The 9472-nt window shown below is 44.3% G+C and overlaps 1 protein-coding gene across 1 annotated transcript; it reads right to left on the bottom strand.

Annotated features, from left to right (window-relative positions):
• Nucleotides 1-4998: 4998 nt before the first annotated feature.
• LOC134966813 (E3 ubiquitin/ISG15 ligase TRIM25-like) lies at nt 4999-8252 on the bottom strand. Its single transcript, XM_063943835.1, has one exon. It carries the CDS (start codon nt 8250-8252, stop codon nt 6465-6467), a length of 1788 nt encoding a protein of 595 aa, XP_063799905.1. The 3' UTR covers nt 4999-6464.
• Between the last annotated feature and the right edge of the window lie 1220 nt (nt 8253-9472).

Genomic DNA, 9472 nt, shown 5'->3' with positions numbered 1-9472 from the left:
AAGAAATTTAAAGCTGGTAATTCCTGACCTACCGAACAGTAATTGTTATGACATTGAACCTGGGGATTATGTGATGTTTCGAAATTTCTCACGCTCAGGTTGCCCCATAGACAGGTGGGAAGGACCATATCAAGTCTTGTTAACCAGCACAACAGCATTGAAGGTCGCCGAAAGAGAGACTTGGATCCACTCGTCCCACTGCAAGAAGGTCGCTGACCCGGAGAGAACTCGTGCAGTTTCATCAAGTTTGTGTGGTTTGGTAACTGTGTGTTCAAAGAGCAAAGTGAACTGTGTGTCCAAAGAGCAAAGCAAAGAGACACTAAAGTGTTTGTTCCGGGAAAGTTGAAAGGCAGGACTGTTGAAGGGCATCTGAGCACAGAAAGTAACAAGAGCTAGAACGGTTGTCGTACCACTTTCTCTTTTTTTTCACCTCCCCCTGAATTTTTCCTTTCTTTTCTCCTTCTTATTTTCCTCCTTTCCCCTAACGAAATGGATCGATCACAAGAGACTGCGTTCCGGGTTCTGTTAGTAATTCTGGTTTTGATAAGGACAGTTTGTTTTGGTGAGGGTCCCAGAGAGGTTGAGCAGGGATCTGGAATGGGTTCTGATGGCAAGTATGAATTTGTAGGATCTCAGGATCAGCACATCATTTTGGTAAAGGCTGGCATCAGTAAGCCCTCAGGTAGTCAGGGAGCTCGGAGGCACTGTGAGGGGTTATTGTCTGATGAATATTGTATTTGTAGGAATTGTGAGAATATAGTTAAGGATGGGTGCATCCAGAGATGTCAGTCCAGCCTTAATATCGACATGGACCGACATCCGTTGAGTGATTACCACTCACTAGTGGGTAAGGTCTTAAACCAGACAGAATGCTGGGTGTGCTCACAGGTACCTCAAGGTCAGAGCAAGTCAGGATTAGTATCGTACCCTTTAACAATAGATGAGGTACTCGAATTACGGGGTGGGAGACCGGTGGACAAGAAATTCAATATTTCTAGGCCCCCTAGTTTGAAACTCCACCAGTACCAAGTAGATAGATCCTTATTATGTTTCAATATTTCCAATTACCGAAAACCGGGAAATTGGGAAGTGACGTGGAATAAACAGACAATGGCCTTTTCGCACAGAGCTGATAAGATACCCATAGACTCTGAACTTGTACGCCAAATAGCCAACAGTGGGAGGTATTTTTTTTCGGTATAGGTATACTCGAGGAAGCAGGACCATGTGGGTTGGAAAAGTATCACCAGGGTACTGTGCTCATATCATCCAGCCCGATACTTGTACTGAGCAGATGGGAGAACTAGGGATGGGTTTCTTTACTTGGAAAGTTTGTAATATGGTGATGTTATATTTTGTCCCCTATGTTCTACGAGATGATGCCTATTTCATATTTATTCATTTATTTATTTATTTATTTATTAACAGTTTCTTATATAGCGCAGCAAATTCCGTTGCACTTTACAATTTGAAATAACAATAACAAACTGGGTGATAACAGTCATAGAGGTAGGAAGGCCCTGCTCGCAAGCTTACAATCTATAGGGGGGAAGGCGTACAAGTGGCTTACCCCGAGCTCAGAGGGATTGTGTTATATTGGGAGAGTACTGCCAGAGGTCATGACCATAACCCATGATAAGATGTAAGATGTTCACCGCAGTGCTCAGGCTCCTTATACTCATACTCACTATGAACACATCATCAAGAGACACCTCATAGATAGGACAGAGCACGCAGCCTCTGATTTGATCCACAAATCCACCGGGATTCAATTCCTTCTCGCATTAGACATCACCCGTACTGCCAGATTGTTATGCACACCAGTGCCTGCAGGAATGTACTGGTGTCTGAACTGTTATGCACACCAGTGCCTGCAGGAATGTACTGGTGTCTGAACTGTTATGCACACCAGTGCCTGCAGGAATGTACTGGTGTCTGAACGGATAGGGATGCAAAACAAATGAACTCACAGACAGACTGGGGAATATGACATTACGTACACAGAAGGTGATAGGGTAACAAAATAAACACAAAGTGAACAGAGAAGCCCAGAGGCTAAGAAACTGGGTGTCTCCCTAGTATTAGTAATGCTCAGATGGAAAAAGCAAGATGTTGTGTTTTAATACGTAGAGAACCCGAAATGCTGTTGCTAAGGGCAACAGCAAAACCCTAAAGGGTTACCAACGGGTGTGGCAGTAAACTCCTTGGTCAGAGATGGAATGATAGACACAAGGAGAGTCTCCACAATCCTAATCCTCACTTGCAGTGCACAGGTTCAGCTTACTGCCACTAAACTGACACCTGAACACCTTGCACAGTGAGACAGGATTTAATCAGACAAGTCTGAGAATACAGCCGCAAACTTGCTAAGTTCACAGAGTAGCAAAAGAACCCCAGCAAGTTAAACGACTGACTCCAGTCTTACTGCTAGGTCTGGATTGGCAGAGTGTAGTACCAAATCCCCAGGCCTAATTGCAGTAAGCAACAACAAATACAAAGCTACACAGTACTGGCTAACTTTCAGGAACTGACTAACCAACAAAGATTCAGCAGCATCTGCTTAACCTGAGAAGAGGCCTTATATAGCAGGTGCTGTCCACGCCCTACTCAGACCTCACAGACTGTGAGCACAAAAACCAGCACCGGATCCCCTGCCGTGCACAGAGCCTGTAACCACTGCACAGCAAAAGACCCGAACCGGAGTATCAGCTGCGCTCAGGTTACTCCGCTAGCACTTGTCTCCCGGTTGCCTTGACGACGTGGCAGCACAGGGCAGGAGACCCTAACACAGATGAATTATAAATTATAGGTATATCCATGTGCTAGCGAACTTGATAGATAATACCACTGAGATGTATGACGACACCTTCAGGTATACGGGAAGGGAGTTCAGGAGGACACACAACCTTACCTTGGCGGCTGTGAGTAATGAACTGACCGGCTGGGTCTCATGGTTGAACCCACGAAATTGGTTTTCAGGTTTAGGAGAGTGGGCTCATAATGTTATTATGAGTGTAGGGAAGTTTCTCCTTTGTATCCTGGGAGTCGTCATAATCATTGGTTTGATATTTAGGTGTGTTCGAATTCTGATGCAGCGCAAGCACGGCACAAAGTTGATGAGTCTAAGGAGCGAGGGCGCTGTTATAGCAGCAGACTTAATTTATGACCCATCCATAGAGACAGTGTTATGATAAGGATTGCAAATAAATTTCATGGCCTGTTTCTTTCAGCCTTTTTTCTTTTGTTTCCCCCTCTGACCAGATACATCCATCCGGAAAAGACATCAGCCCTACCCAAAATGTTTCTGTGAATGTATTTTAGATATGTGTCTTATCTTCATCTCTGCAACCTCCAGTTAATAGCACACATAGTCGACAGGTGATATCCACATATACTAGCACTCACTTATGTTTCCCCCTCCATGTATCATCAACTAAATGTGCACCCCATTTGTTTTAACAAGAAGCCGAAAAGATCTCGGTAGTGTATGTTGGCCCATTTACGGACCCTTGATACGGGATGAGAAGGATTTAATGTATACTTCGCAATACCTCGAAGCTTATTTAGAACATATACGGCACAATGATATATGCCCCTCAGACATGGATTCATACATACATGCTTTTTACTATCCCACTAGGTCATACATTTCCGACCTACCACTCTCCCCCGACTATCCAAACTTCTGTAGATATTGTGTAAATATTTTTCTGTTTAGTGATTAGATAGTGGCAGTTATTGGTAACTGCCAAAGGGTGGACTGTCAAAGTCGAAAAATATTGCTGTACACACATCACGTACAAACTACACACAGATGGCCTCCGCGCGTGTACTTGTTCTGCTGTGCGTGCACATTTCGCAATTTGCGTATCGTCGCTCCCGCGGTCCTGCACATTAGCACGTGGTATGGGTATTTACGGTAGCGTTTGTGAACGCATGGAAGGCTATCAAAACACATTACATATTTAATCCAAATAGTGCACAATGTACACATAGCCTCCCTGCACCACATCAGAAAGTAACAGCAGTTTAAATGGTTTCAGAACAAAGGGATTCACCTTTACAGGATAGGAGGGGACAGAACAAGGTTATAAGGTGGTGTTTGGTATCCAGCTGTAGGGTATTTTAAGGGTAACATTCCGGTGTTGGTTTGAGGAAGATCGCATGTTCCTGTGGATCGTTATGTGCAGGAGCAGAATATAGATATAAACTGTATTTACTGGACATTATGTATGCGGCGGGAATCCAGAGGAGACCACCCACAAGAGCAGTTGGAACAGACATCGCCTACCTATTCAAACGGACCTATGACCTCTCCTGTACTGTAAATGTGATACTGTAATAGATTACAGTATCTATTGTATTGCTTTTTGGAAGAATTGTGTAAAGAGAGCCTGCTGCAGGCCTGGTCTGACACAAGACTCACAACGTTATCTATCAGATGACGGAGGACCGGACCGGGAAGCGCAAGCGAATCCACTCACGTATGTACCATTGAATGTAGCCATTTACTGTGTTACATTGTATTGTATTATATTGATTGTATTGTAACCCCCTTTCAGCAATAATACGCTGTGGTGTCAGAACCCAGCGGTAAATTACAAACCGGTGTTGTGTTTTCCTTTCCCTACTAAGGTTTAAAGGTGAATTGCTATCGCATTGCATTGCTGTATAAGGTTTAAAGTGTATTAGTAACGCATCACATTGCTGTATAAGATTTAAAGTGTGTTCATTGGGTGTGTACGCGCTGTGTGTACTTTGTACCGTCAGCGCGGCGTTTGTACGCTAAGTCCGTACACAGCACGGGACTTTGTACGCTAATAGCGTACAAAGTACGTAGAGTGTGTATTAAGTACAGCGGCCGCAGCGGCTCCATGGTAAAGTGTATTTAAGGTGTGTTTAAGGTATAGCTTTCATTCCTAAGGATAAATCAGCATTATCAATTATTATTATTATAGATTTAGTAATCAAATAAACAATGTTTTATTGAATTAGCGAGATAGTATATGATTCACAATCACAATATAAATCTAGCATCACTGAATTTATCTATATTTTCCCATGTTCACATTACACAAATCAAAACACTTACAAATATCCACAAGGGGATCCGGTCACTTTACCAGCGGTCGGGATCCTGGCTGTCAAAATACCAACGCTGGCATTCAGACACTCAGAATCCCGATCGATACACTGCCGGAGAGTTAAGTTGCGGATAGGGGGAAGGGGAGGTTATGGTTAGGCTGCAGGTTGAGGGTTAAGGTTAGGCTGCGGGGAGGGGGAATAAGGTTCAGGCACCCCTGGCGAAGGTTACGGTTAGGCTGCAGAGAGGGGGAAGGTTTGGTTTAGGCACCATCGTGATGGTTAGGAGGGGTTAGGCTGCGGGGAGGTAGGGTTAGGGTCAAGGGGCCATTGGGGGAAGGTAAGTATACTTACCTTCCTCTGTCGGGATTCTGATCATCGGGATGCCGCGGTCAGTATTCTCACTGCCGGCATCCATCAGCTGGCATTTCAATCCCATCCCCCCATCAATAATATGAGTACATAGGCACACATCTATAATCCTCTGCAAAGATATCCCCGATAGTACTGGGGTAATTATAAACAATGTAAATAGTAAATAAGGCAAAAATCCTGACCCGAATTCGACTGGAAAAGGCGAGGGGGGGGGGGGGGGGGTTAGAGCAGAGGACTACATATACACCAAGGGTTTATGCATTTTAAAGGAAAACATTTAGGGAGCATGAAAAAAGGGTGGGAATGATGGAACCACACAGTTCCTAAATCCCCATCAAGTCCCCTATCTCATATTGCCTATATGTCACTGTTGAGTTCTATCGCCTCATTAAGTGCATCAAGGGAGATTGTAAAAGGTCTGTACATCCAATAATGAGATCTGCATCTGCGCATGATATATCACACCATCGGAGATGTACGTAAACCATCAAGTTTGCACAAATCTCTGAATTAGGCCCGATGTGTGGTGATTTTAACCCTACCAAAAGATAGCTACTTAGTACTAGGGATGGTCATTTGATGATAGCTGGTTTGCCATCAATGGCAGATGTTTGGTGGTTGTCTGCCAGTGATGGCGGTGATGCCATGTAATCTCTTTCCCAACGCAGGGCACTTATTCCCCCCCTACACCTGTTGTGCTTTTTAGCTGCCTCCTTCCCTGGTTGGAACACTACCTTCCCATCACCCACAGCTGGGATGCTCATCGATGATTCAAAAGGATCCTTTGATGGTTTTCTGCCATCAATGCAAATCACTGATGGCACCATTAATGGAGACCATCCATGAACCCTTTGATGGACATCCCTAATATGCCCTCTGATTACACAATACATGAGGGGTGTAGCTATAGCTCCACCCACTGCTTAATTATATTGGAAAAGTGTTTCGCCAATCAGACAGATTCCCAGTGATGTCACCTGTTTCTGGGCAGATTTCTTTTGATTGCGTCAGCCATCTCCTGACTCCCCAGATATCTTTATACAACATCTCCATACCCATAATGCAGCATGGAGGGGCTCAGTGAGGGCGGCAGTGTAGGTGTGTAAGTGTCTGATGGGGTCACACAGAGAATAAAAGGACAGCTGTCCTGCCTCATAATCCAGATATACCCTCACTCTGTCACAGGGGACATTGCCAGGTAACCAGATCTCTCTACAGCCATGTATCACCGAGTACTGATTATTATACCTCATACACAAACACCAGGACTTGTCATTATCACCAATACGTGACTTATATCCACTCCTGTCTATGCTGGAATAACACATCCCCACCCTCCAGCTCCCGGATTTACTGACATCCACTTCCCAGTAATGTTGCCCTGAGGAGAATCCCCTGGTGCTAATTACCTGATTAAACTGAAATCTCTCTGGTGTTACTGGGTGATTCTGGTATATATGTGACCAGGATGTCGTTTTCAGGTCATCTGATATTTGTATATCATTAGCAGCTGTGGTTACATCCAGTAATATGTCTGTAGGTTGCTGCACATAGATCCCTGTATTTATACCTGTTATTATATCAGATAATGTGTGTAATGTCCCTGAGATGAGACCCACATCCAGATCTCCTGCACCACGGACCTGGTTATCATGTCTTTCTGTGTCCTGAGTATCACACAAGTCTCCTGTGTCTGGTTCCTGTAAGACAGTCACTGGATCAGACATGTTACACAGCTCCTCAGTATCACACAAGTCACCTGTGTCTGGGTCCTGTAAGACAGTCCATGGATCAGACATGTTACACAGCTCCTCAGTATCACACAAGTCTCCTGTGTCTGGTTCCTGTAAGACAGTCACTGGGTCAGACATGTTACACAGCTCCTCAGTATCACAAAAGTCACCTGTGTCTGGGTCCTGTAAGACAGTCCATGGATCAGACATTTTACACAGCTCCTCAATGTGACGCATCTTCCTGGACAGCTCGTCCTTCTTTATTTCCAGCTGCTGAATCAGATCAGAGACTGAGAGTGAAATGCGCTCCTCCCATCTGGAGATCTTACATTGCACTCTCTTCTCCAGGTCCTCCAGCTGTCTTCTAATATCTCCAAACAGGGCATTGACTGTCTCTGTTATATCCGCTGCTTTTCTCTGATCTTCTCTCCTGCGCTCCTGCAGACTCTGGGCTCTTTTCTCAGTCTCCACTTTCTTTACAGTCAAGTTCTGCAGAACATTTCCCAGCTTCTGCTTCTTCTTGTCTGAGGCCTCATCCAGTGACACCATCTGATGTCCTCTGTGTTCCCCGATCAGATAGCAGAACACACAGATACAGACAGAGTCCTCTGTGCAGTAATACTCCAGGACCTTCTTATGGACGGAGCATTTCCTGTTCTCTAGGAAAGTGATGGGATCAATAAAGACATGTTCTGCTGATTTGCTGTGCGTCTTCCAATGTATATCACAGAGAGAAGCTTCACAATTTAGGCAGGATTTAAGAGCAGGCACTGGAGATAGGAGACAGTAAGTGCAGAACACTTCTTCCCTTCCCTTCTCTGGAATACAGCGGACATGTTCTGCTATGTTGCAGAGCTTCCTGTTTTTCTCCAGAGCAGGACGCTCCTGACTCTCTGCTCTGCATTCAGGACAGCGATACACTCCAGACCCCACCTGTGCATCCAGCACACAATCTATACAGCTCCGGCAGAAGTTGTGGCCACATCTCAAGGTTACAGGGTCTGTATAAATGCTCAGGCAGATGGAACAGTCCAGCTCCTGTCTCAGATCAGCAGACGCCATCGCTGCAGCAGGAGAGAGAAATGAAAGTGAAAGTCTCTGACACTAGGAAACCTTTGTGAGCGTCTCACATTCTGCACACAGGACGAGGCTGAGCCGTCACTCAGATTATAGCTACAGGCTCAGTTACACTAAGGGACGCTGCAATATGGAGATGCTAATCTGTACATTGAGAGTAATATAGATCATTGTAAGCTATAATTGTTTAGCATATGGTGACTATATATATATATATATATATATATATATATATAATATGTATTAGAAAGTTGTTTTTTGTAGGGTTTGTTTTTTTATGTCACTTGTGTTTTATGCTGTATTTGTTAATACCTCCAGGAACGTGGTAACACCTTTTGTCTAATGGCCACAATCATCCCTTTACTTACTAGCACAATACATAGAGTTTGTTATCTGACTAGTGGCTCATCCTCCACGCCCCATGGATATAACCAGAGCTAAACCTGCATAAATAATTGAGAATAATGAATCTCTGGCTGCACGGTTAGAGATATTATCACGCTAACAGACTTCTATACGTATTATTACACTCCCCAGTGATTGGGCTTCCAACACCACAACATTCTAATGTCACACCTTTCATTTACGGTTAGTAGAGGGCAGGGACGTGCAGTCAGGGGAGGCAGGAGGCAGGGGAGGCAGTGCCTCCCCTGTTATAATGATTAAAATAATAAAAAGAAGATATTTATAACACAGTCTGTTATAAATATCTTCTTTTATTATTTTAACCATCCCCATCCCCAGAAATAGAAAATCCCTTTATCGTGGGGTGGGAGGCAGCGGGAGAGGTATCTAATTGGTTGCTATGGGCAACATCCCATCTGAAATAGAACTCCCATCTTAGTAAATTTACCCCAATGTCTGTCACGCACGTACTTATAGAAGTGACGAGCAGGTACTCCGTACTGTAAACTGGGCGAAAGACGACCGACCAACACTCAGGTAAGTCCTGATAGGTGACAATACCTAAATCTAGCCCGATGGACAGGGATAGGTCTGAAATACTGCTCTCAATGCGGTCAATTTACTAAAGCTTATAAAACAGAGAATTGGTTAAGTGTTGCCCATAGCAACCAATTACATGCTATAATGTCTCTAATTGCTATGGGCAACATCACCAGTTCTGCACAATCACAGGACATGCGCAGAACACTCACAAGTGTAGTTATACACAAATCATCGGGCTATGAATCAGTTCCTGTATC

This window comes from Pseudophryne corroboree, chromosome 10 (assembly GCF_028390025.1).
Source record: "Pseudophryne corroboree isolate aPseCor3 chromosome 10, aPseCor3.hap2, whole genome shotgun sequence".
Lineage (NCBI taxonomy): Eukaryota > Metazoa > Chordata > Amphibia > Anura > Myobatrachidae > Pseudophryne > Pseudophryne corroboree.
The sequence above is the reverse complement of the archived record's forward strand: the minus strand, read 5'-3'. Positions and strand labels throughout refer to the sequence as shown.